Consider the following 27,801-nt stretch of genomic DNA (forward strand, 5'->3'; position numbering starts at 1 on the left):
AATGTCCAGAAACCAGATTCAAGAGTCCATTGGGGCCCCAGGCCTTTGCCTCGCCTGTTGACAAGCAGCTTCACTCCCAAAACCAAACCCAGCACCTCCTCACCCTAAACTCGTTCATCCAGGTCTACTTTTCATCCAACCCACTACGCTCTGCCAATGAAAGCTGTCTGACCCAACCTTCACAACAGGGTCATGTCTCTAGTTAGACTCTTCTCCTCTGTCGCCTCCCGGTGGTGGAACAAACTACCAAACTCCATTTGATCGGCAGAGTCCCTTTGCACCTTTAAAGGCCCTGACACACCAAGCAGATGGCAAAGAGCCAGTGGCGACTCGCCTCATGTCGGCTTTGTCTTGGCCAGAAAGTTGCACTTGAACACACAGCAAAGACTACAGCCGACGACCAACCACCACGTACATTCTGCGCGTGCGTGAGCGGAAATAACTCTCCTTGCCAGCAGGCGACGGTAGTCCATTGTTATGTTACGAGAAGACTATTTTCACATCCCTGTCGCCCGCCACTCGTGTTATAGGTAGCCTACTAATCGAGATGCAAGGTTTGATGAAAAGTTGAAAATGGCGCTGGCGTTGTCAGCCCTTGGTCTTTTAGTGGAAAAAGAAGAGGTGGAGGAGACAAATAAGGAGAAACTGCACTAATGGGTTAAAGCATGGATACTACAGCTGCATGCTTAAGGAGCTTTCCTGAAACCTGTGCCAAGAGTTGGGGATAAATGAAACTTCTGAACAGCCAATCAGAGAGATTCCTCTGACCGACCGCCAACGATGATTCAACATGTGGAATCGGCCAAAAAAAGGCATATGGGGGCCGACGGGTAGCCGGACACACCGCATAAACGAGGGCGACGACGGTCTCCTTGGTGTGTCAGGGCCTAAAGAGAAAGCTAAAGACCCAGCTCTCTCTCAGCTCTGTAATAAGCCTCCTCATTGATGGTAATAAGTTATCAGGGGTATTTGCCAGAGTTTCTGGGCCCCATTTAAATATACCAAATTGGGCCCCTCTGAAGCCTCAGCCAACACTTTGATATTCCCATTACCACACAAATATAAAATAACCAATTAAAAGCTGATCAGAATTTTTCTGATACAATTTATTTAAAAAGGATGCAATCATTTATTTTTCTGATTCATACTAAAGCGTTAAAAAAAAAAGAAATCTCTGATTTCTAACAAAGGTTTGTATAAGACAAAAAAAGAGGCCATCAAAAGTTGTAAACAAACTCCTGCATACTGTTGAAATTGCAAAAAATATTTGGCAACATTTCCATACCTAACATGTTGCCAATGTATATGCAGACAGTGTGCAGGAGTTTACTTGCAATCTCTGATAATTGAAAACAAGAAATGAATTGCCCAAGTGTCTAGGACTTTATACTTTATAAGATTTTAGTTGTGTTTTTTAAAATATGTCTTGATATAATTAGATTTTTACAAGTATTATATTGAAATTTTTAATTCTGGTGTCGTGACTACTACTCCCTGACGCCCAGCCACCACCTTTGGATTGTGGCGTCCCCACAACCACCGCCTCCCTCATCCATGCACGGCCTGCTCTTGTTATGAATTGGCGCTATACAAACAATGGTTGATTACTTCCTTGATTAGATAGCTGTGATTCAAAAACTATTTGCATTGTATAAAGTAAACAATAACAATGACTTCAAATCTGTAAAACGTGCATGTTGTTAGCAGTTGAATGATTTTCTAGCATCCATAAGGTTTTCACGATTGATTGTAAGTGTTAAGAAGGGTTCAAAGTTGAGATATTGGGTCAGGATGCAGGAATTCAACAAGACTTGAGTTTAGGTAACAGGTTTATTTCATCAAATTAGGTAAATCATGAGGATAACAGAAGACCCACATGGGATTGAACATCCATGCTGACAATAAACAAGTCAAATTAGATTACTTTCTGAAGGAAATAAAGATAGATAAAGTACTAAAGATACATTAAAATGCACTAGGTAGTAACTAAAATAGGCGTAAACGCCACCTTACCATTGCTGAACTGTCGCCCCATGTGAGGATGAAAACATGAGTGCAAGGGAGTGCAGTCTTAAATAAGGAGTAGGCAGGTGAATTCAATGTAATTAACTAGTGACCGAGTAAAAACAACAACCAATCAAGGGGGAGAGGAGAGAGTGAAAAACCAGAAAGTGGACTAAAGGAGGTGCGGTAGTGATCTTTATTACAGTAAGAGTTAAGAACCAGTCATTTATTCCATCAATCAATTTTACTGTCAATAATGGCTTAGAGAGAAACAATAAAATAAAAAAAAGGTTTATTTATTTGAATCCCAAAATAAGGGCCCCTATCTTCATTGGGTCCCCGGGCTGTCGGTTCCACTCCCCCCCCCCACTATAACGCCCATGGTAATGCGGTGTCATCAGCCAGCTTATTGTTTCTTACAACTATCAATGCATTATCTTCATACTAACAATAACTACATTTTGAGGAAGCATTTTGTGTCACTGTGATGTGCTTCAGTCTTCAATGAGCAATAATTAAATGAATGATGTTTTTCCGCCTCTATGTGCCAGGTTTACATTTCATTAGGTAAACAGTTTGGTTCTTTTATTTTCCACAAGCTTTCAGCTAAGGGTACATCAACATTATTATTATTAAATTATTTGACAAATAAACTTGTGGATATCAACAACATGTGTTTGTAGCTGGCGCGTGTGAGAATGCGGCCAAAGGGGCGGGGCTTAGCGCACAGCCAGGGGTAGGTGCGGTAGTGCGGCGTCTGTTGCGCGCAGTAGAGACGACACTCACAGGACCGGACGGACAAGCACCACAGCAACCGGAATGCACACAAAATGATGCGTCCACGAGCTGTGACAAGCCGCTTCGTGTGAGAAAAAAACAAAAAACAGAGAGACAGCAAACGGCAACACCGGAAGCTCCCCCCCCCCCCTCTGTCCAGACTGAAGCGCTCTCGCAAGGCAGTTTGCATTTTTGCCGCAGATATCATCCCCGCCGATGCGCTTCAGCTGTGCATGAATCCTCCCGTTTGGTTTGCAGGTCCAGGACAAAACCGGGCGGCGTTGACGACTCTGTGCGGTGGATACTGTTTGTGAGTGCACCCTTCATCTGCGTCTCCGCACACCCCCTTGGCACCTCCTTCAGGATGGCGTTAACGATCTGCACGAGATTTACCGACGAATATCAGCTGTTCGAGGAGCTGGGAAAGTAAGGGGGACATGTTTTTCTTTTTTTTTTTCTTTTTTTTTTAAATCATCCGGCATCCTCATCATCTCTGTATGAAATGTCAGCCCTGTTATGTAATGGACCGCCTGGCTTAAAGGACGCGGATTCCGGGCTCTGTGTGTTTGTGTGTTTTTGTATGTGTGAGTGTGCCATGAAGCCTATGATGCAGGGGGGGGGGGGCTTTCATGTATCATGCAGGCCTGTGCAGTGTGGCATCCTGTTTGTTTTAATCCCACATCTGAACGCCCTGCTTACGTTTTGTCGTCATTCTGCCTCCATCCCGTGCAGCCGCCCAATGTTGCATTTCGACCTTTCGGTGCCACGGGAGGGCGAAGAGCTCCCATGTTGTAAAATGAAACGGGGTGAAAGGCAATCGGGGTGTGTGAAATGGTGAGATTTGGAAACCCACCACCCCTCCCTCTCTAGCTCTCACTCTCCCCCCCCCCCGAATTATCATCCTCCCCCTCCCTCCCCCCCCCCCCGCGTTACAGAAATACACACTTGGTAATGCGACAGCAGACCATGTAGTCGGGCGATGACACATTCCCCAGCCCAAGCACCGAGCTGCGGTCAATTATCGGACACAGCTAGGGAATTCCTCACCCCTGGGAGAGGGAGAGACGGGGTGATCCAGGTACATGCCTGTGCACGCGCGCGCTCATGAACGCGTATTTGTACCCATTGTGCTAATGTGGGGCTGCCTAACCTGCCGCCTGCCCAGCACCCTGTGGCCACTGTGCGAGCTCCCAGATCGCCTGCAGTCTGGGATGACTTTTAGCTGAAGCAGAGAGAGAGAGAGAGAGAGAGAGAGAGAGAGAGATCAAATGTAACCCTGTGTCTCCCACTTTGAATTTCAACTTGGGGTATTGATCTCCTATCACCCTCCACACAGAGGCCTGAGTTTCCAGTGAGGAAGAGGAAATCTGTACAGCCTCAGTTATGATCCTAGGCCGTGTTCTTCTTACACCATATGCCATTAATAATGCAGCCATATTGCTTTTTTAGTACCTTTTAACTCACCTGATCTCTTTACTGTGTGCAGCAGCGTCTCACTCCTGACAGCTTTACAGCAGACCAGCGGATACTGAGAATAAGGAAATGATTCAGTGTTTGTGACATAATAACAGGATAGTGTTATTGTTTCACTTGTCAAGAAGTACATTTTTCTGCTGCTTTATCCAGATGATTGCCGATCAAATATGATTATAATGTGCATGCCACATTGTATCCCAATAACTACATCAGACAGTCAAGTATATTTAGAATTCTTTATACGTTTGGGCTTTTTGCCTTTTCTGACATCAACAATCGAAAAGGAGAGACTTTGAAACTTGTTTATTTAGTTTGATCCATCAAACTAAATTCATCATTGGGGACCTCAACCCTGGATCTGTCTCTTTCAGTGTCACATTATTGTTGAATAAATGTAGTTTCATCATTCAGCTACCAGATTGTTATATCAAAATTAAAAAGATTTCCAAGTCATTCTCAGTGAAATAAAAAGAAACGAGTCATTGAAAATTAGAAAACATAGCGAGGAGGTTTGCAAAATGGTGAATTGTGGACGACATTGGTACTCGGAGATGCGAAACGACCACTATGGTGAGACAAATGCAAAAAATATATGAAATATTAAAACGGAAAATTGTCTACAAATATTTAATGAGTAATTCGTGTTCTTTAGTTACCTCTGAAGTTTCTCTTTAAACATAAAACACGATGGTCCAAGCTGGTCATGTCACATGTCTCCATCTGCTTTTGGATCTGGATATGATACATCCATCCATTTAACATTTATCATTCATTGTCTCCATGGGGAAATGGACTCCAGTGCTGCACACCTTTAGCTGCCTCTACAAATACCCAATCAATAAACACATTCCAAATGTTATCAGAGAAGCACATGTAAAGCACAAAAACATACTGTATATTGCACAAGATAAAAAAAACACATCATAAATAAGAGAAAAGGGGAAGAACACCATGAAGCTATTGCACATCCCATACTGCCTTAAGGGACATATTGAACAATTTTGATCAAGGTGTGCAAAACCAAGATTTGTAACAGTTCAGTTTGCATATTTTTCAGAGATCTTGTACAAACAGAGACCTTGCCATGAAAGTAAAAGTAAAAACCCTAAAGCTTATTTTAGCTACATCGCTTGTACGTCCATATTTCAAAGCAAAAAGTTAGTTTGCTGTGCAGCTTCTATAATTTTCCTTTTTGCCCCTTAACATCAGCACGCTGACAAAACTACAGGGCATAGTAGAGTAAAATTCTTATATAACATGTTATGCTATGATCGTTTCATTTCCCAAATCCCCTATAAATTAGAGGTAAGCTTTAGTTGCAAGCTGCTCACTCCAGAGGATGTTAGATAACACTTAGACATCACTGTATGCTCAGCAGCAGCTAGTGATTACATAGACACAACGCTTCAGTTATTCCTCATGCTGCAACGCCGATTCAACCAAATAATAAAATATTTCACAGTAGCATCACGCCTCAGTTGTCAGCCATTAGAGGTAGAGCCAGGTGGAAGAACGGGGTTCATTTGAGGTAATGAGCGTCCTTCTGCCTTTGTCTGAATCTGAGTGCTACTAAGTGTCTGTGATGACTCCTGATGTTGTCAGGAGCGAGACACGATGAGGACAGATTTGATTTGGAAAGAGAAGGCGTGCACAGACGGAGATGGAGCTGGAATAGCAAAGCGGCCCGCGTGGCTGCAGAGCAGAGCAGAGCAGGAGCTGAGGCCGACCGCTCTGTGGCTGCATTTAGAGATGAGAGATGCAGCACTCTGCTCTTCTCTTTTCCTCTCAAATATAGCTGACCTAGTTTTCTCATCTTCATACATGTGCCTGAAACACCAGAACACACACATGGCCTTAAACAATAGAAGGCTGGCAGGCACGTTGCTTGGTGTTCACGGTCTCGTGTAGTGATAAGAACAGTGTGTACTGTGGGTGTGGGGAGTGAGCGTTTTCTTTTTTAGTGTGTGCGAGCGGCTGCACAGGTACTGCGACCGTGTTTGTTTGTTTTCAATGAAATGGTGAAATGTGAATGTACAGACTAACGTTGTAGCTCAGCAGTGCATGCAGGTACTGCCGTTTGAGGGCTGTTTCATGATGCAAAGATGATGTTGTGCCATGGATGTCATTTACAGATGATCTCATGCTATTTTTCATACATGATACAGATTCCAAATATCTTGACTTGAGCACTTGCAGATGCAGCATCTGTGCAATTTAAATAATATATTATCAGTATTATTTAACAGGTATATGTCAAACTTCTAACCCTATATGAATGTGATATAATCGCTTTCCATGTTTTATTTGCCTGCCCACTACACTAAAGTAACCCTTCACCAAAAAAACAAGCTAAGAACCTAAAAACATGCTGAGCTAACGTTAGAATTAGCATCAGCTCAGCTTGCAGCATCTCCTGTTATCCCCTCTCTGCTTAGGATTTTGGGAGAAACCATTATTTATTTTATCAATCGAAGCCTTGTTATGTGTGACTGGAGATCATTTATTGCTAACATTTTTTAGCTAAGACCAAAGGTACTCTTATCCACCAGCAATGTGCTCTTCTTTGATGATCTAGAGCAGATGTTGCTATGACCAGTTTTTAGTTTTGTTGTTTATGCTACAGTTTGAAAAGAAGACAAAGCAAGCAAGTCAATTTTTGTGAATAATACTACCATATCCTTGTATTTAACAGTATTTTGCTGATCCCCCCCCTACCCGTGTTGAAACAATTGCACGGCCATGGTCGATTCCAGTCAAGCTAGTTTTAATGCTCAGCTTCACCTCAGGCTTATTTGTGGTTAATAACAGAATTCTGAGAACTTGTCACACTCGGTCCTTACATAGTTTTGATGAGATTAAAACCTCAGATCTTTTTCAAGCTTTAGTATCCTGTGGCGTTCTGTCTCAGGCTCACTGGCGCCAGGTTTTTCTCACTATAAGGGGGGCATTTCCTGTGCCTTTATTGACCAGTTGTTTTGCATCTTGTACTTTTACTCGGAGCCTTTTTTTTTTTTTTAATTAAATTTCATCACTAAAAGTCTTTCTGTTTTTATGATTATTCCAGGGGTGCATTCTCTGTGGTCAGGAGGTGCGTGAAGATCTCCTCTGGACAGGAGTATGCTGCCAAAATCATCAACACTAAGAAGCTTTCTGCCAGAGGTAGGACACACACAAACACACACACACACACACACACACATGAACATGTTCAGAAAACACACACACTGCACATGAGCAGAAAACGTGCCTCAAGTGTCACCGGGTTACATGTGGATGAGCTGTGAACATTGCTGCCCTTGACACAAGCGCTGGGGCTTTTGGACAGAACAAGTGTTTGTGTGTGTGTGTGTGTGTGTGTGTGTGTGTGCATAAAAGTCAGCGAGTGAGCAGGCACGGGGGGGGGGGGGGGGGGGCTGAGACTCATCTGGATTTTGGTTGATTAAGATTTCTGCGTGTGCATGGATATAAACAGCAGATATCTCAAACAGGTTGCACTTGCACTTTATGTGCTTTGTTGCACTGTAGATGTTCTCCTTTCATGCGTTATTAATATCTGTCAATTAATTTATACCTAAACGCTTGTCACACACAACCTTGAGTGTGTGTGTGTGTGTGTGTGTGTGTGTGTGTGTGTGTGTTCTGTATTGATTCAGGGCTCTGGCTGGTCTTTTCGTCCCAGGGGCAGATCTCTTGCAAAGCCGACCCAGTTCTTTCACATCCGTCACTGTAATTGTAGCCACTGGCCTGGTTGCCTTAGGCTCGCGACGCACACACACACCCACACATAATCACACACGCACATACACTAGCTCAAGCTCCAACACACATATGTGTATGTGCAAGCACACGCATGACCCAGGAACCGCCAACAGCATATTCGTGGATATTAACCAATGGTGTGTTGTGCCTGCACTGTTACTACTTCTCTTCGGCCAATGACGCGTTTTGACACGGCTTTGCTTTCGAAGACAGCCAATGGCGGCCGTCCTGCCACACGAGGACTCTGTGTGGCTTCTGTGGACATGAGGGGAGCAATCGAGATCAGATTTGATTTGTAATAATATAGTGGAAATTGCATTGCCTGTTCTGCATCCTTTAATCTACAGCCTGTAGTTTCAACGTGATGATGCAAATGCATGTTTTTAATTTGCCCCTCCCCCTTTTTGCAGCATTTTACCCTTCATCCCTTTCCTGCAGCTGCCATCCTCCCTCCTCCGCATCATCCTTCCACTCCTTGTTCACTCCTCTCTTTCATGTCTATTTTCCTATTTTGCTTATCCTCCTCCCTCCTTTTGTTTAATCTGACCTTTCTTTTTTTTCTCTCGAATACAAAACTATGTCAAATTTCTCACCAGTTACATCGACACCGCCCCCTCTTTCCTGCACAGTTTCTTCCAGCCTAACTCCCTGCCTTCATTCCTTCGTCACTCATTCATTTTTTTTTTCTTCAACTGGTGTCGTCTCATCACTTGTAGTGTTCAGTGTTAGTAATAAAAAGAACCTCGGCTGACAGATCAGTGTACCACCATTTGCATGCTGGGACAGATTTTTCCAAAAATACTGCAAAAGGTTATCTCACCACTCGTGCATGCGGCTCGTCCCGTGCACACGCTCTCTCTCTTTATCTCTTTCCTTTCTTTTCCTTCCTGTGTGTCTGTGTGTTTAGAGGTTTACATACTGGACATGCTGGCGTGTCAGATATGGTCTTACCGTCTTTCTGCGATAAGCCCTAGAATTGCAACTCTGATTCCCTTCTCTCTGGCAGGATCATGACCCCCCCCCCCATCCCCCCCCGCCCCCCCGCCCCCGCCAACCCAACCCCACTCCACCACTGTGCGTGTCTTGTTTGCCTATGCGAGTGCATGCGCGTGAGTACATATAATTGTGAAGGGTTTAGGGCAGGATTGGTGGTTGGAAAGCAGGCAGATCAAAGCACTGAGTGTGTGTATGTATGTGCGTGTGTGTGCGCCTGGTGATTCTGGTTATTCATGCACACATGTGTGATCGGCCTATAGGACCAGTCACCCGGTCACAGTCCTGCAATCTGCAATCCCGATTATACAGCATTTCATTAAGAGCGGCAGATGAGTCAGTGAATGAGAGGAAGCCGCAATAGAAAGAGACACAATCAGGGAGAGAAAGAGAAGTCAACATATAAGTGTGTGTGTGTGTGTGTGTGTGCGCGTTTGTATGTGTTTGTGTGTGCATGTTGCATCCCTCACAGCAGTTGAATATTTGTCCTCTCCCTTCATGCATGCGTCAGTGTCCTGTCACTGTGACTCTGTCTGCTGGCTTTTGTCACTTTGTATTTGCCTGTGATGTTCTGTGTATGTGTGTGTGCAGTGTGCAAATTTGTACATCATGCTTATGTGTGTTTGTGTGTGAGTGTAAACCCACATCTACTCTTGTGTGTCTGTGCACATTATTGTCCTTGTTTGTGAATGCATGCACTTTCCTTGTGCCTGATATGTGACCTTTTTATTGCTTGTCTGCAGTTTTGCATCTTTGACAATAATGTTCTTTAATTGTTTTGCATAGTGGGAGTGACACAATGCTGGGGGGAAAAAAAATAAGCCTACATGGACATGTTACATTGCAACATTGAAAACGTTCATCTTCTTTCTACTTCATTTCCAAATTCATTGTTTTGCTTTATGTTTGAATGTAAATGAACCAGATCATTTTTGCTGGTTTGACGTTGCTCCAATCACACAGTCTGAAACTGACTGTCCTTCATAGTGGACACTGTCTTTGGTGTTAGGTGCAGTTGCCGATTTTTTTTTTTTTTTGAATGTGGAGGTGTCATGGTAACAGAGATGATAGCTGTTGCTTAGGAGTACGCCAGTCTGCCTCAGCGTTTTATATATATTTATATAGAACAGATTCTTCACATCTCCCTCGTGTGCGTGTCCCTCATTAGTCAAGATAAAGATTTGTCCTCCCACCTGCTTTCCCTACTCTCTCTTAACACCTTCATTCCTAGTTCCTTCGATTTGACTTCGTTTGTATTTTGCCAATCTTTGAACAAAGCGGGAGAGAGAGAGGGGATGTGACTGTGTGAGAGAGGGAGAGACAGAGGAGTAGAAGGGAAAAGGAGAGGAAGGAGAGGAAGGAGGGATCAGTGGGAAGAAGGGGGGAATCACATGACTCACTGGGTACAGGGCTAAAAATAGATGTTGGTCATTCTCTCACTCTAGGTGTCTCTATCACACACAAACACACACAGTTAGACACACACACAAATATATGCACATACATACCAAGTGTTGAGCACTGAAATTCCATCTCTTGCATTTGAGATTCGAGGCCGGCTTTTGGTTTCAGTTAAAGCTCAGATGTTTAGCTAAACAGAATACAGGAGAGCCCAAAATCTGTCACATCACGGGTGTTTGTGTGCACCTCTCTCTGTGCATAAAATGTGATTGTAATTCAAATATGAAAGTGTAAAAAAAAATGAAGGATGAACAGATTTAAAATGTGTTTCAATGCACGACAATTTAAGGTAAAAAAAAAAGGTACAGACAAAACGCTATCACCTGTGAGATGTTTTAGCTGGCAATGAAACAGACTGAAACACATATGAATGCCTTTAATTGAGCTTTAAAAGCAAACAAGACCATCACACTAACGATTGTGTGTTTCTTAATAGCTATTTTAATCACTGAATTCACTGCTGTGTGGTAGCTGTCGGACAAAGTACATTGCAGAAAACCGCCTTTGTGTAGTTTTTTTTCCAACTCTTAAGTAAGGAGGAAATGAATTGATGAAATATCGCATCGTGTTGAAACTGGTGATTTACAGCCCTGCTCCAAAGATTCACAACGAGCTGTAAGTTTGAATTTGAAAGGAAAGCAGGATACCATTTTTTTGTTGTACAATACTTACCCGTGTACAGGACGAGATCAGCAAGAGACGAGATATGAGATGTCCACAGGGAGCTCCATAATTCAACACAAACCACAATGTCCTCACAGGAGCTTTAAGAGAACAACTTCACCAATTTGACAACATATAGAATTTTACAAATACCCAGAAAATCACTCTACACAGGAAACACAGCAAACATGGCCAAATACAGTATAGAGCTGAATTAGCACAGACAATAGAGACTGTTTCCAAGGACTAGATTTTTAGATACAAAAGCAAACTAGACCATTGGTAATCCGATAAGTTACTTCTGTATTGTAAATTTGTTTTCTAGGAACTGCTTCCATCAGGGTGAATCTCCAACAAGATATTTATTTAGAGATTTATTTATGGGCTTTGGTGCCTCTATTTGAGAGGACAGTGGAGAGAGAGAGTAGGACATCGGGGACAGAGCGTGCTGAATGACATGCAGGAAGGAGCCACGGGTTGGATTTAACTCGGGCTGCCAGCCTGGAGGACTATGGCCTCTGCACATGGGGCACGACCTTACCGCTAGGCCACCGGGCCTCTGGACAAGACAATTCACTGCACCCTGAAGACTAGCTCCTCAATCTCACATTTTCCATTTTCCACAGTGAATACTTATGTTCAGTGATACATTTGACTGAATAAAAATAAGCGAGATTTTTTGTCTGGAAACACTACCTGTCCCACACATGTAGTGGACAATATCAGCAAATGGGAAAGACGTAAAAAAGATCCACATAAGCTGAAAAATGTCTCAGTTTAATGTAGAAATCAGCTTTTTCCAACCTGAACAACACAAAGACAGAATCTAGGAGGAAAATAGAAAAATGCTGGGTCTGCACACCAAGCTGCTCCAATTAAATAGAATTCAGTAGAAAAATCACCACATGTAATATCCCAGGCCCTCACCCTTTCTCAGAATCTAGGTGGATCCCCTGGCTTAAATATTCTGAAGAAAAATGATAATGACATTTGCAGCTGATTATTAGCAGCTGTGTACATTTCTGGGAACAGCTCTGGCTGCTAAGAGGACAGTTTGCAGTCACATGATCAGGCTTTCCCCTCAGACTTTGTAACCAATTTAAGCTGGAATCAAAATTTATAGTTTTTCTCTTTTAAAATGTCAGGATTTCAAAATAAAGGAGATTTACAGTTTAGCCCCTCATGACTAAGAGGGGCGGTAGATTCTGTAGAAAGCGTGCAGGGTCAATCACAGAATCATCTTCTGTCTCTCTTTTTCATCGTCCCTCTTTTAATGTTTTCTGTCTCTGTCCTTTTCAACCTCTGTGTTGTTTGTGTCTGTCTGTCTGACTCACCCTCACCTCCCCTCCCCGAATAACTCTCTCTTCCCCGTCTTCACTCACACATTCATTCACTGGCAGGTCATAACTCCTACAGTTGAAACACAGATTTAAGCCACTTTCACTTACGCACGCCTGAAGATTCTAGAAAATTGTCTTGAATATGCCGCGGGAATTTTACTGGGGGGAAAATTTCAGGGTAAAGTCGGAGTGAAAAAAATGTGTCTTTTTGTGTTCACACATGCAGCTCACCCTGAAAATTTCCAGACATTTTCAGGAGTTTTGAGGGGAAGCACTTTTAATGTGTGGGGCTACATGGAGGAAATATTTAGTCTTTAGCATTTTTGCTGATTCATGGCTGCAGGACAAATGCAGGAAAAAAATTGACTTATTGAAGATGTGCATGTTCACATTTTTTCCAGTAACCATATCATGTGGAATATGATCGCCACAAGAGGAAGATAGATATAAAAACGGGTATAGCACAGCTGCCATTAAGTTGCAGAGATCATTTTCAATTTCTAAAAGATCGATAGAAATTCAAAAGTTCTGCTTTCCAGTACTCACTTTTTGAAGCCATGTTCCAGTTTTAGACCAAAACCTAAAGCAAAAGGTGAAGATATTTTTTGGCATGTGTAGGCGTGGGATGCGAACTAGCTGCAGAACATCTCGCTTTTAATGCCGTTTCTTTCTCCACCTTTTTTGTAAAAGACAAAAAAAAAAATGGTGGAAAAGTTCAGTACTGTTCTCTGTTGAACTGTTGGAAGTTATTTCAGGTAAACGCAGCAAGAATTTGACTCTGAAAATGTTCTTCTAGCAGCAACAATGGTGTTCTTTCTAAATCTATACAGAGCGTGTGTCTGTAGTTACATTGGTAGTTACATTAACCCATGCTGTGTGCATTTAAAAACCTTTGCTAGTTGCTATCCTACAGGATCATAGTGTAGCTTCTAATGTAGCCTCTGAAATCATAACATAAGACGCCAGAGCGCAGTAACGATTTATTCCTGCAATTGAGTCTGTAGCTTCTTATGTCAGTATCAAGCGTCACCCTCAGATGTTGAAAGATGAAGCGAATGTGGAAGTGCAAAAACCTGCTGTTCCTCAAGTGTCCACTTGATGCTGACACCAAATGTCCTGGAAATTCTCATTCACAGCCATTCTAAAATGCCCATTATCAAAGCAGAATGAAACATGTTTACAGCCTGGTTGAAAAAACATTTTGATATCAGTATCTCACTTCTTTATTGGTACACATTGTACGTGGGGCAATTTCTTTATTGACATCTATTTTATAGTTATCCATAACTTTGCATAATAAGAGGCGTGGCCGACCTGACTGACAGGTGGGCGGGTTGTTGCTGTTTTTCAAGAAGCTGAAGGCCGCCTAAGCTCCACCTCTCTGCCTGTTCCTTGGTTGAGTGAAAGTAAGTTTGAGATAGCATTTCCAACATGGCGACTGCCATATTTTGGCTTCAAAAGGCCCCTTCAGAAACCAGTGGGTGACATCACTCAGACTACGTCCGTGTTTCATGCAGTCTCCGGTCAGTATTTAATTGCATGTCTGCATCTCACTGTTGTTAAGACTCTCCTCGTCAGGATGTCACATCCACTCTGACATTATACTAACTCAGGTCGACTAGTCTGTGTTCATGTGGCTGCATTATGCTGGAGAAGATAAAGGCAGACATTACCCCACAGTATTAGCCTCTCAACAATACCCTGGGGGCGACTTTATCTCTGACACCAGCCACCTTTTGTTTCTCTACAGAAGAGAAGACAAGAAAGTTATCAGTCTCATAATGATTTCTCTTTTGAGGAGCAGCAGAGGGGAACGGTGTCTCAGCGGCCTGTATGCTTTGATTAGACTTGGAGGTTCTGCGGGCTGAAGAAAGGAAACGTATTTCTGCGTGGCTGCTGGCCAAGTTAGAGCTCTTAAAACAAATAAGGGCAGAGCTATTTAGGCAGACTTTAGGGGGTTTAGTTGTGGGGTAAAAAAGTGTGTAAATTAGGGGTGTAAATTCAACTTAAGTTTATTTTTGTCCATACATGAATGTGTGAATGTTTGAAAAGATTCATTGAGTTTCGTCCAATCAAAAGTTCCCTGGGATGATTTTAATGTTATTATGCTTATTCTGTCAGAACGGCAAGCTAAAAAAACATTTTTAAGAAGCTGTTACCAACTAAATGCAATTTTTTTGTATTAATTCATTGTAAGAATTTTAAGAGAAACAGTGGCCAGCGTGTATCTGTTACAGACATCTTGTATTTGGACCCTTTTCCTGAAGAACAGTACAATATGAGTTATTAGCAAAGTTATTTTTTCGTTAATAGAGATGACACATTTAATGTAACTATCACAGATGTTGCAGTGGGGGGGGGGGGGTGGTCGTGAGGGTACTAAGATACCTTGGTTATAATGAGTTTGTCTGGTACAGGTCACTTTTTTTGTGAAGATATTTTTTGGATATCGGCCAATTTATTGGTATCAGATTTTTTCTCTTCCTAATAAAGATATCGGTATCGGCCCCAAAAATCACATATCGGTCGGCCCTTACTTTTTTAAAACATGTATGACATCAGATCTCCAGAACAAAAGCTTTCTACATGGATACAAACCTCACATTAACTGTGAAATCCCCCTGTGTAAGGCTGCTCTATAGATTCAGGTCACACTGCCATTAAGCCGGCTAATTAACCTACAATTCAACAAAGTAGTCGATGGCAAGGACATTAAGTGCAGGTCTACATGTAGGGACTGGAAGTGGGTTTAATTGACACAAGAAGTCATAAAGCAGATGATTTCCATGACTTGACTGAGAATAGAGAGCTACTTCCTACGTCTCATTGTATTTGTACATTTGACCACCTGTCTCTGTCTGCTGTTTGTTCCGTCTTTATTTCTGTCTCTGGCTGTAACTTTCTTTTTTTTTTTTTTTTTTGACTCTATACGTCTTCTCTTTCTGTCCCCGAGTCTGGTTTTATTAGACTTGCGGGATGTCAAACGACAAGAAAGGCAAAAGAAAACGCACACAAACACACCGGTGCACACGGAGCAGTGCACTCTGCTGCAGTGCGGTTGTTGCAGGCGCGACGCTTCACAAACTGACTGAAAGAGATAGAAGCAGCAGAGGAGAGATGCACAGAGAGGGTTTGTCCGGGGCGAGTTTGGACTTGAATGTGTCTCTCTTCACGGTAGAGCAACATTGTGAGTCAGTTTACACAGTTTGTGACAGCAGGAAGTGCAGAAGGTCAAATTTGAAATGTGATTGTACTTGACTCATAGATGGGAACCCAAAGAACGTGACATGATGTGATATCACTATTGACTTTCTGAAGTTCAGGTGGAGTTACTCACAACTCACTGAACGTTTAATAATTGAAGTTAGTCACTTTGAGGCATGAGCATTTACCATGACAGTGATGTCAATGAGTAATCAAAAGCAGTGGTTCTCAATCTTTGAGTTTCCTCAATTGTATCTTAGAAAAGCCCTCCCCCGCCACACACACACACACACACACACACACACACACACACACACATGAAATAGTGAAAACTAACACAAATTTTAACTGTTTTCATTGATAATTGTGACTTTTTTGTGCTAAAAACTGAAGAAAAAAAATATTCTAACACCCCAAGAAATAAGACCTTTACACTGTGCTTACCCAAAGACCTTTGTGTTGTAGTCAAGACCACACTAACCGAGACCAAGACATACCGTGACCAGAGTTCTCTGAGGCCGAGACCAAGACCAACACATTTAGGAGTCGAGACCGAGTCAAGACCAAGACCACAAATATCACTGAGAAATCATCAACACGTACACATTTACATTTAGATGTTTATTTCTTCCAAAAGCAATAGAGCCATAATTATTTCTCAGACAGATCTCATACTTAAATACAGTAGACTAACATTTAAGGTAAGGTAACTTTATTTGTATGAGTAGGTTGATTTGGTTTACAGTGAGTGAGTCGGCCTTCTTTTAGACATAATCGACAGGACAGGACAAAACATGATAAGAGAAAGTAAGAGAATAACCCGTCAGTTAAAGATAAAACAACTCATGAGAGCAAGGCAAGTAAAAGGAAGATAAAAATAATCCTATACCACCAGTCAGCAAAACCATGGAGTTGCAGTTAAGTTGTTTGTTTCAGGCGTCAGACAAACCTTAGATGTGAATCTGTGTGTTGAGAGATAGTCTGAGCATGAAGCTCCACTTAAGTAAGGCTTGCTGCCGATCAACCAAGTGAGACGTAAGTGACAACTGGGCTCCCCTAAATACGATGCGAAGTGTGAAATCCTAATCCTGGCAGCACAGAGGCTACATACTTGCAATGCTGATGCCAAAGAAACAGATTGTTTTAGGTCAGGTGTCTAACAGTCAGCTCGGCAGCTGACGGAGAAACAACGCGTGTCCCTGCATGACTCTGTCCATTTCACTTTTAGCTGTGTGTTTAGGATTCAGACGGTTTTCATTTTGAGCTTTACTTTGAGAGTATATCATTACCACAGAAAACTAGTGTGACAGTTTTGTGACTGTCACAAAAAAAAAAAAACCATGGCACTTTTGTGGCAATGCAAAAAAAAAAAAGTGTTTCTGAAAGTGTGATTTTAGAGATGATTTGTTTGAATCACTCCAGGAAACACCTCGATCTTTGTGAATCTGTCTTTATTAGCAGTTTTGCTTTCCTTGTTTTTAGCATACAGAGACGAATCCCAAATACTCCTGTGATGGTCACCGACATACTGTGCATTTGGAAGCTCTGAATGTTTGGCTTTACCTCAGACGAGGTGTCTGTTCTTCACACAGCGGGTGGTGAAAAGTCATTTGCTTCTTTTCATATTGCCACTTCAAGGCGCGATGTTTATTCCCCTTGTTACATCTCGCCTTCAATATGAATGTCACAGAGGCGTAATGATGAGGGGGCAAGTCATTCCACCTATGAGCCGCCATTGGAGGTAGTGACAGAAGCCCCCCTGGTCGACCGGTGGAACTTTCCCCCAGAAAGAACTAGGGACCTTTTGAGGAACTATGTGCATTTCCACCACAGGAACCAGGGTCTAAATTTAGTTCTTGGGTTAAAGATCTACCCCTAAAAAAAGACCCTAAAGATGGTCAGGGGGCAAGACAAGATCACTGCAGGACAGCGGAGCCAGCGGGGGGTGGGGGGGGGAACAGCGCCATGTGTGGGTATGTGGAGGCCCTGCTGTTTCTTTACATGTCATGCATCCACAAAGCGATAACACAATGTGAAAGGACACACTGGGACACCGAGATTACACTGTGGTTGAATCAATATGAGAGTACAAAGGCGTAATGATGGCACAGCTTCATTTCGGCGTTGTTGTGGGAATCCCATTCTGAAAAAGGGTTTATTCTCTGCAACCCAGAGTAACAAACATCAGCCATTTATAGACGTCGATTCGATCAAGCCAATGAGGTCCAGACAGTCCTGAATGACAACAGCTGACCAGAGGAGCTTTAAATTCGTCTGCACGATTACATCTGCCTCACATTATGTCAAACTGCTGCTGTCAGTTTTAACCGCGTTAGCAGAAAGCCTCTCAGCATTGTACGTGGCAGGAGGGCTCAAGCTTGCATACACATGCACATACATTAGAGTGAAGTATTTTTGTCAGCCAGTCACAGTTCATTGTTGTCAGTCTGAGACTTTTTTCAGAGGCAGGCAGGTTTTCAGAGGCGACTGCAGTGAAAGTTATGTTCAGGGGGAGGTGTGAAAATTGGATTTTCTAGTCCCTAATAAAAATCAAAAAGTGCTCAGTCTGACAGTCGAACAGCTGTTCACATTATGGCTACTTTTGTGCTCCCATTCAGTTGAAGTTGTAAGATAGACGATTAATCAAATGAAACATGGTGTTTATTTAAGTCATTAGAATGAACACAGTCACTAGTCTGATATTTTCCAAGTTTTGCAGAAGTTTTCAGATCCTCCTGTACGTCCATCACCATGACGAATCAGAATCAAATCAAATCAAATCAAATCAAATCATAGACTGTATAGAAGATGGACCTAGCCTAAGTGACATCAACCCATTGGTTTCCAAAGCATAGTTTTAAAGCCCAACAATGCTGGTCTCCATATTGAAAATGATACCTCAAAAAGCAAAGAGGTGGAGCCTCCTGACAAACAGCTACAACACGCCTGCCTGTCAATCAGATCAGTCATGTCCATAATTATGCCTATAACGCTTATCTTTCATAAAATATAAATGGATGAGTTATGAAAAAATTCACCCCCCATTTAGAGTGTGCTGATAAAGAAATTAGATACTCAGACTAGAGACCGTTCGAGAAAATTAGCTGGCCAATTCTGATGTTTGAAAAAACAATTTAGCCGACTCCAATACCAAGTTTTTTTTCATGACTTCTTTTGGTCTAAGACTCCCACCATGTCACCAAGTCATTCAAGTCAGTTTGTTCAACAGATGACTTCCTCTGCCCAATAAAAACCTCCCCTCTGAATCAGTAGTTAGGTGTACTACATGTCAGCATTACATTGATTTGGAAAAACAAATCAGCTGCTGACATCGGTTTATACCACATTATTTGGGCCAATATGAGTTGATACTGATGTTGACCTGATGCATCAGTGCATCCTTAATTCATACCATATACGTTCTTTGTACCAGGCTCTAGACATGTTTATTTGTTTTTGTAGACAGCCTCTAGTGGACACTTTTTTTGCACTTCTGCATTGGCTTGGTTTTTCTTCACGGTGATTCCTGCTTCTGTCAAATGCAACCTGCAGCTGCAGAGGCTGCAAGGCAAAGTTACTTATCTAATTGAGTACACAAGAAAGCATCCAACCTAATGTTTTATAAGGGTTTCAGATCTGTTAAGTTCTCTAGTCTTCATGTAAGAAATGTCCACAGTGTTTGGTTTAATGGTTGGGTGTTTTAAAGGTGAAGCATTCCAACAGCTTGTCTGTGCTTCACTAATGAGACAATTTGTACTTTCCTGTCTGTAGTCAAGAGCTAGATAGTTTTATGTGAACTCTCAGTGTTGGCCATTTGCATGCAAGGCTGGTTTCACTGCAGAGGAGAGGCGAGGCCTTACACTCTGATTGGTGCAGGAGTTGCTAGACAACAGATGTCCAGCCAGCTGGGAGGTGGAGGACTACCTGTGGAGGAGTGAGAGAGAGGAGACAGTGAGAGAGTGAAGGAAAAGTGGAGGTGGGAAATGATGGAGGGAGAGGAAGTGAGGCGGTCATATGGCAGACAATGACAGAGTACAGTACAGATAAAGTTCAGCAGAATATACAGCGAGCATGACTGAACCACTTCTATCATGTACATTTACATTATGTTTTTTTCAATTTTGATTTCATTGTCATAAAGGGAAACATTAGTTTACATTGTTGGATTTACTCGTGTCAATAAAACTGCAAAAAAAGTCTACTGAAAGTTGTTTTTGGGATATTTGCAAATTTGCAGAGACCGTAATTGTTTTCAAATGTATCTGCAGCTGATGATGTTTCAGCTGAAATGGTTGATGACAATATTTACAATTTGTTAAAGGTCACATATTCTCCTTTTCATCAAGTTTAAATAAGTGTCAGAGTTCCACAAAACATGTCTGTGAAGTTTCCTGTTCTAAATCCACTCTGATCCTGTATTTGATCATGTCTATAAACCCCTCTATTTCAGCCCTGCTCAGAACAGGCTGTTTCTGTGTCTGTACCTTTAAATATGTAAATGAGCTGTGTTTGACCACGCCCCCCTCTCTGGAAGGGCTCAGGTGGCTTCGGCTTTCTCGCTCCATGTCCTATTGTTTACGGTGAGAAGGCAGACTCAGAGGGCAGAACAAACATCTAGCTGTGGGAGTGTCACCCACCTGGGGGAGAGGTTACTGCCCTTTGTGATGTCATGAAGGGAAAATCTCCAAACGGCCTGTTTGAGCACATATTTTCTGAAAAGTGGAGCAGGCAGAAGACAGAGAGGATGGACTTTTCTTATAATTGGGGGGTTTGTAGACAGACTAGAGACACATATAAATGTTAGAAAAACATGGTGAAGTTTATTTTTCATAATATGTGACCTTTAAACATTTTACAGAGTGTCTCTGAATTTCTCTTACTAGCTTCTAGTTCTGGATGTACTTCTTTATCTTTGGTGTTTTTAAGTTGAGACTGGGGAAAGAAGTATTAAAGCATCTTTAAATGGTTCACAGACCTATAGAGTCCGAATAATTACATTTAATATGACCATCGAAGTAGAACTCTACGGGCTGCAACACGTCTGCAAGCATGTTGCTTCTCAAAGCAGCTGAAGACTTGGCCTTAGTGTTTCCAACTTTTCAGAGAGTGTGGGCTGCTGAACTGTTTTCACAGGAATATATCTGACGACAAAAGTCAATTCCTGCTATTTCTGAATGCACATGGACGCACTTAGATAATTTTCACACTTTCACAATGCCAAAAAAACTCAGAATAAGAGCGTAAAAAAAAAAGTCTACTTGTAGGTGTGGACCAATGCATCTGTGTGGGCTGTCTGATGTATTTTGGAGTGTGTAGGAGAACGGCTCGGGGCTAAAAATGCAGACAAGTTAAAGTTTGACGGAGCACTGAAGGTTGCTCTAGTAATTTGTCAGCTGTAAAACGCCGTCATGATGAATTATGAGGTAGCGTTTGAGCCGGGGAGGAAGTTTAAAATGAACACAAGGAACCTGTTTGTATCTTCACAACAACAAAAGGTCATTAAAGGTGATAAGATGAGAGATCTTGTATGAATTATTTATGCAACTATTTGTGCAAATGTGTTTTTATGAATTATGTATACAAATGGAAAGCATAATGGAAACCCCTCACACCCAAGCTTTCCTACACAAACATTCCTTTCTTTACAAAATGAATATGTTGGGATCATTTTACCTGCCTTTATAGTTGATGAAAGTTGATCGGAGAAGTCTCAGGGTGGGCGAGCATAATGCACATTTGTAACAGACACTGTTGCGGCCTGCAGTTTGACACAGATTTAAAAATGATCCAGAGCCGAGGGCTGACATGTAAAATAAATAAAGTGAAAACCTAAAGATTTGTTAATAAAATGAATCATTGAGAAAAGCAAAGCAGAGACACGGCTTCTTCTGTGTGAGGCCGAGAGAAATGGGTTGAGATAACGTGTCATTCAGTAACGTGGTCAGACGGAGGCGGAGACGGTCAGATTAGTGACCTTGCTCAGAGGGTTCTGCTAATCATGAAATAATGGCCGCGTTGCCCTTGTTTCTGGCTCTGCCTGTCAGGATGCCTCGCTGCTACGCTGCCCGTCTCTTAAGCTGGCAGTCGTCTTCAAACTAAATCAAAATTGGCGTGTGTCCTCGCGGGCAATATGGCGGACGTTGCGACCACAGTGAAGAGCTGCGCTGGGGGGGTCTGTTTGTTGCAGCGTCTGCGGGGGCCTCTTGTGAGGCGTTTTCACACAGACCGTCTTTCAGAGTAATGTGATTCATCGAGCTCTGCCTCTGATCTAGGTGTGCACACGTCTGACTGTAAATCACTGCTGTTCCTGCACGAGCCTGCAGTATTATAACACATATATCATGTACAGAAGCTGAAAAGTTTATACAGACAAACCAATACATAGTGATTGACCTACATTCTGCACTTGTAAGGAAATAAATATATTGGTAAGATAATGATATTTAGGCTGTTATTGCTATTTAAAAAAAAGAAGATGGATTTCATTTTATTCTAAAAAGAACGAATGGGAATGATTTATCTCTTGTTTTTGAAGATCTTCAAATGGATTGTCCCTTCTCTCTTCCTCCTGCTCTGTTTTGTGTGTGTGTGTGTGTGTGTGTGTGTGTGTGTGTGTGTGTGTGTGTGTGTGTGTGTGTGTGTGTGTGTGTGTGTGTGTGTGTGTGTGTGTGTGTGTGTGTGTGTGTGTGTGTGTGTGTGTGTGTGTGTGTGTGTGTGTGTGTGTCCTGTTACTAACCAGGGCAGGCTTTAAAAAAAAATCTGCATCTTCCTCTCTGTATTTTTAGCATTAACTGTTCTGCAGCCACAGCTTGTAGCTGTATTTGTTTTGCATGCCACTGTTGGGATTTTATCTTGGCTTCATCTCTTTCCCTGCGCCTGATAAACTCCGCCCCCCCTCTGCTGTGGACGAACACTGTTTCAGTCACAGTGAGTGAACATACTGTACTGGCCTTTATTTTTTTTTATCCAGCATTTGAGATGCACGCCAAGTTTCATTTTGTTTAAAGTACACAGCAGCAAGAAGTTTGTCTGTGTGTGTGTGCCTGTGGCCTCCTATAGATTCAGTACACTGACACACAGCAGCAGATGCCTGTACCTATAATGGGAACAAGCTGCCTGGTGTTCTTGCCTCTGAGTCCACAGTTTCCATAGCATCAAGAAGAGCAGAGGAGGGAGGCATGGATGAGAGTGAAAAATAGGCGTCCTATTTTATGTTGGGAAAAAAAAAACCAAGACATCACTCTCTCTCTCTCTCTCTCTCTCTCCCTCTCCCGCTCTCTTTCTCTCTCTCTTTCTCTCTCTCTCTGTCTCTCTCCCTCTCTCTCCCCCCCGTTCACTCTCTGTCTCTTGCTGTCGGGCTCTGTGGTTCGAGGCAAAGCTGAAATGGGTCGCCTCAACACCACACTGCTTCCCTCATATTCCAAAGACGGCCGCTCTCTGACTCAGTAATACTGAGTCGGAGTCCCTGGACTTTGACTCCTTTCTCACGGGGAGGTTTGAGCGTCACTTCTTGTTACACAAAGTTAACTAAAAATCAGTCAGGAGGAAAAAGGAGCGATGTGATTCTCTGTGAGTGCTGTCACTTTCATGGTGTACAGTAACAACGAGTATCCTGCCTGTCTCCATGCGAGGACAGCGTGGTGATAGGCCTGTCTGTCCTCTTGGCAAGCGAGCGAATGTTGAACACTTATTAACGACAGCGAGGTTGGAATCATTTTGGACTTTGATAAAAATGAATGGAGTAAAATAAAATGAGAGTACAGTCGTGTGGGGAACGATATGGCCTCTTTAGAGACCCGTGAAAAGATATGTTTATTCTGTTTCTTGGGGCGCTGGTGGGCTGTAGTCCCCCAAGCGGGGCGTCCCAGGTTCGAATCCCACCTGTGGCTCCTTTCCCGCATGTCATTCCCCACTCTCTCTCTCTCCCTGATTTCCGACTCTATCCACTGTCCTATCTCTCCAATAAAGGCACAAAATACCCCCCAAAAAATAAAATCTTAATATTCTTCTTTTAAAGGTTTTTTTTTAATTAAAAGAATCTCATGAGGAAGATTAATTGCAACATCCTGGTTATCCTGATATTAACATTTGCAGAAAAAATATATAAAGAGACATCCCAAAATCAGCTGTGCTAACATAGAAATATTTAGAGAAAGAAAGGGCCGTATTATCTACACCTGGCTTTGACCTCAGAAGATTCAATTCAAGCCAAATTAGAGGAATGATCTTTGTATCCTTGTAAATGTATTTCAGCCTCAGGGCAGAGAAGGAACCTGCGAGCTCATATTGAGGCCGACACCAGAAGTCAACGTGAATCCTCTGCGGCTGCCTCTTTGTTTGTTGTTCACTGTCGCCTGTCTGTTTGTGGCGCATCACCAAGGCACATATCAGGTCACATTATTTTAGTCGAGCGTTTCAGTTGCGATAAGGAAAAGAGCGGGGGTCGACACGAGGCAAACACACACGCATGCACAACTGTGAATGTCAAACACACACAGGCTCCGACAAAGAGTGTCCTCCACCAAATCAAACTTCACTTGCAGCCAACTTCATGTTAGATGATTTTTTTTAAAAAGCCAATCATTGTGGGGGGAATAATGGAGAGGATTAAAAATAACCGGCCTGTCTGTTTCTCTCTGTTCTTGTGTCTCCTCTTTTTTCTCTTTCAGATCATCAAAAGCTGGAGAGAGAGGCGAGGATTTGTCGTTTACTGAAGCACCCCAACATCGGTGAGCCACCAGTCCTCGTTTCCTAAAGTACAAAACACACGAGAACACATGCTGAACAGAAAAGGAAGCGCACATATTTTGATCAGGTCTCTGGTGAATCCTGCTATGTCAATTTATCTTCAAGACACAGTTGTGGGTGTAGGAGGAAGAGAAACTGTGTGTGTGTGTTCTAGGCTATCTAATGATGATGTATCTGTGTGCCGTCCTAGCAGAGTCATCAGAAAGACACAAAAGCTGTACACTCTCTCTCCAAAGCACTGACCCTTTACACTCTTTCCTCCTCATTATACCGCTGATTAGAGCCTCCTCTGTTCTGTTCACACTCAGCTGCTCTGTCCTTTTATTCACCGTCATTGTTTCAGATTTCCTCCAACACGATCATCACAGCAGAACATCCAGTCAGCTTTTTCAAGATTGCTTTAACCTTTGACTGAACGCTCGTGGGCTTTACCATCTGGAAAAATCTGGGGAGAAAAAAAACACACATTTAACCCAATATCTTTAAAGATGTGCTAAATAGAAACAGAATGTGATGATTTGCAAAAACATTCAAAAAAAAAAAATATTTGGGGGACGCAAGGTAGCCTAGTGGTTACTCCTAATCCCCACATACTCTCTGTGCACTGTCCTGTCCCACGAGATCTGTTTCTGGAACGTGAGCGCAGCCATGATCAGCTGTCAACACATCACAGGAAAACGACAAGATCACGCAGGAATAAGGAGAAAAACATGTAAACAACATGTTTCTTAGCCTTCCTGAGGATGCTTTGTTGTTCATTCGGTTCCTGTTTTGACGTAATGTTGATAAAGTGATGAAAAACACGATCGCCAGGCGGTATATTGTGTTTTATTTTGAAATTGACTGGACGCTCTGTGCGCTTCCTCGTCTGACTTCCTGTTCGGGTTGTCATACTCTGTCGAGCTTGACGAATGCCTGCAGCGTCCTCCATTGAAATTAGACTCGCTGCATATTTGAAACGGAGCAGAGCGTCGTGGCGCTGCTGGCACGCTGCGGAGACGGGCTCGGAGTATGTGGAAATTGGGGGTCAGTGCCAGTCCCCCATGTATGGAGGTTATAGTCCTCAAAGCGGGCAGCCCGGGTTCAAATACCACCTGTGAACTGTCCAAGGACCGCTGTCCTTGAATGTTATCGTTTTACTTTGTATTGGACATAATGAGACGTTTATGTGCATTATCCTGATCATTTACAAAAATAAACCATTGAACGCTCTGGTTTAAATGAGGTATTTGTTGTTGTGACGCCAAGAGCACACATCTGTAAATACTTCCCTAACTCACAGCTCAGTGGGAACTGCTTCAAACCATGTTGGCTCTGTTTAAGAATTCTTTCAGTCGTTGTTTTTCATAAAAGTTCAAGACCTCAAACACTGTGAGAGTGAGGATTGTGACTGTGCTGCTACATGTTTCAGACTGCATCCACATCATGAATCATCACAATAAGTAGAAGAAGAAGAGGAATATGTTGTAAATTGCACACTAATGTTTCTACTTTATTCCCCTGTTGTAATCCACACTGCTCCTTTTTCATATTACTTCTGTATTCCTGGCATCATGCCTGACAATTTATTACTTATCTCTGATCCACAGCGGTGCCAAAGAGAAAGAGAGACTAACAAGGATTTGGCTTTCAAGTGTTGACTGCTCTCCGTTTCACACAGCGTTCCTGTCCTCTGTTTTTGTTTGTGTTTTTCTTAAATCTCCTCGACAGTACGACTCCATGACAGCATATCAGAGGAGGGCTTCCACTATCTGGTGTTTGATCTGTGAGTAACACGCTGTCAAAGATACACACTTCCTCTTTGTTATTTGTTTCTGTTTTACCTTCCTTTTTGACTCCTGGATTTGTATTAGTGAACGCCAACCAAAGAAATATTCTTGGTAGATGTCAAACTAGCTCGGTTTGTTTTGCTCTTTGTAAATTCATATCTTAGTTGTTGTGTGGGGGTCGTCCTTAAAGGTCACATATACATTTCATCATGTTTTTCTAACACTAATATGTGTCTCTAGTCTGTCAACAAACCCCCCAATGATGAGAAAAGGCCATCCTCTCCATCTTTAGCCTGCTCCACTTTTCAGAAAATGTGTGCTGAAACAGGCCGTTTGGAGATTTTCCCTTCATGACATCACAAAGGTGTTTCTTTGTCCTCTGAGTCTTCCCTTTCACCGTAAACAATATGCATGGAGCGAGAAAGCCCGACGATACTCTGATACTCTCGGATATTACGTATTTTAGAACGATACAATCTCCTTAATTTGAATGATCGACAGCATCAAAAAGTAGTTAAAAAAAACTACAGATCTTCAGTTATTTGTTAAAGGCTTTATATTTGATTTTTCACACTTAAATATAATAGAAATCAAGTATATCCTCTGAAAATAACTCTGTGAGTCATGACTGTCTACAATGGGTGTAACACCCGAGTCCCACTGTCTGTGATGTTTTCAGAGTTTTCAGAGTCCTATCTTCAGTTTGTTTACATCGCCGGGACGGCCGGCTGACTCCTCCCCTCACGTATAAAAGTTGTTTAATTGAGGGACTAGAGAAAAGAAGAATAACATACTGTACTCACTGATTAACTGTGTTTCTAGATCACGCTCATTTCAGGTAAATTTACATGCAGTGTGAAGATACCAGCATAATAAAGATCGCTAGCATTAGCATGCTAACACAACAATGCAGCGCGAGTTGTTTTGGTTTCATGCTGGTGCTCAAGGGCAACATCTGCTGGATAAAAAAATCGCACATAAAGCTTTTAAAGAGAAAGCTGCTTCGAGTAAAAGAGAGAGAGTGCTGTAATGCAACAATTTCTACCCATTTCTGGGTGCTTAGGACTCATGTTTCTTGTTTCTTTGGTATTGAAAAAGGTATCAGTTTTATTTATTATTATCTATGACTAGTTAAAATTTCTGGTATCGTGACAACCCCTGAAATGTATCCTGTTATCTATCGTTTACTTGATCCAATGCACTGGGGGAAATCTTAATGAATGAGGTATATGTGAATGATAATGTAAAGTTACAAAAACAATGATTTTTTTTTTTCATTTACCAAGACAAATAAAATAAAACAAAATCCACTACAACGTTTTCTCTGTCCCTCTGTAGGGTGACAGGAGGGGAGCTTTTTGAGGACATCGTAGCCAGGGAGTACTACAGTGAGGCTGATGCCAGGTAACACACGCCCACAAACACAAACACACACACGCACAAACACACACTCTGAGTGCGGCAGCCGTTATATAGCCTTTCACATATGGTCGCCTCCGAAGGTGTGATCCAGCTGCCTTGTCTCTGAAGCATCTCGGGAGTTATTTATAAAGGTGATTAATGACATATAGCCTGCAGTATTAATCATACACAGCCTACCTTACGCT

General features: G+C 42.3%; 1 protein-coding gene across 11 annotated transcripts in view; it reads left to right on the top strand.

Moving 5' to 3' along the window:
- Positions 1-2,726: 2,726 nt before the first annotated feature.
- The window catches only part of camk2d2 (calcium/calmodulin-dependent protein kinase (CaM kinase) II delta 2), a 45,384-nt gene continuing 20,309 nt past the window's right edge, over positions 2,727-27,801 (top strand). For 3 of the 11 annotated variants that reach the window (XM_020641896.3, XM_020641899.3, XM_020641900.3), the window contains exons 1-5: positions 2,732-3,207; positions 7,322-7,416; positions 24,347-24,406; positions 26,136-26,190; positions 27,533-27,598. In XM_020641896.3, the coding sequence (XP_020497552.1) occupies positions 3,146-3,207; positions 7,322-7,416; positions 24,347-24,406; positions 26,136-26,190; positions 27,533-27,598 (338 nt within the window). In that variant the 5' untranslated portion in view covers positions 2,732-3,145. Of the gene's footprint in view, positions 3,208-7,321; positions 7,417-24,346; positions 24,407-26,135; positions 26,191-27,532; positions 27,599-27,801 lie in introns of all 11 variants that reach the window. The other 8 variants (XM_020641891.3, XM_020641894.3, XM_065958964.1 and 5 more) reach the window with 7 other exon arrangements.

The sequence above is a fragment of the Labrus bergylta genome, chromosome 1 (assembly GCF_963930695.1).
Source record: "Labrus bergylta chromosome 1, fLabBer1.1, whole genome shotgun sequence".
NCBI classification, from domain to species: domain Eukaryota; kingdom Metazoa; phylum Chordata; class Actinopteri; order Labriformes; family Labridae; genus Labrus; species Labrus bergylta.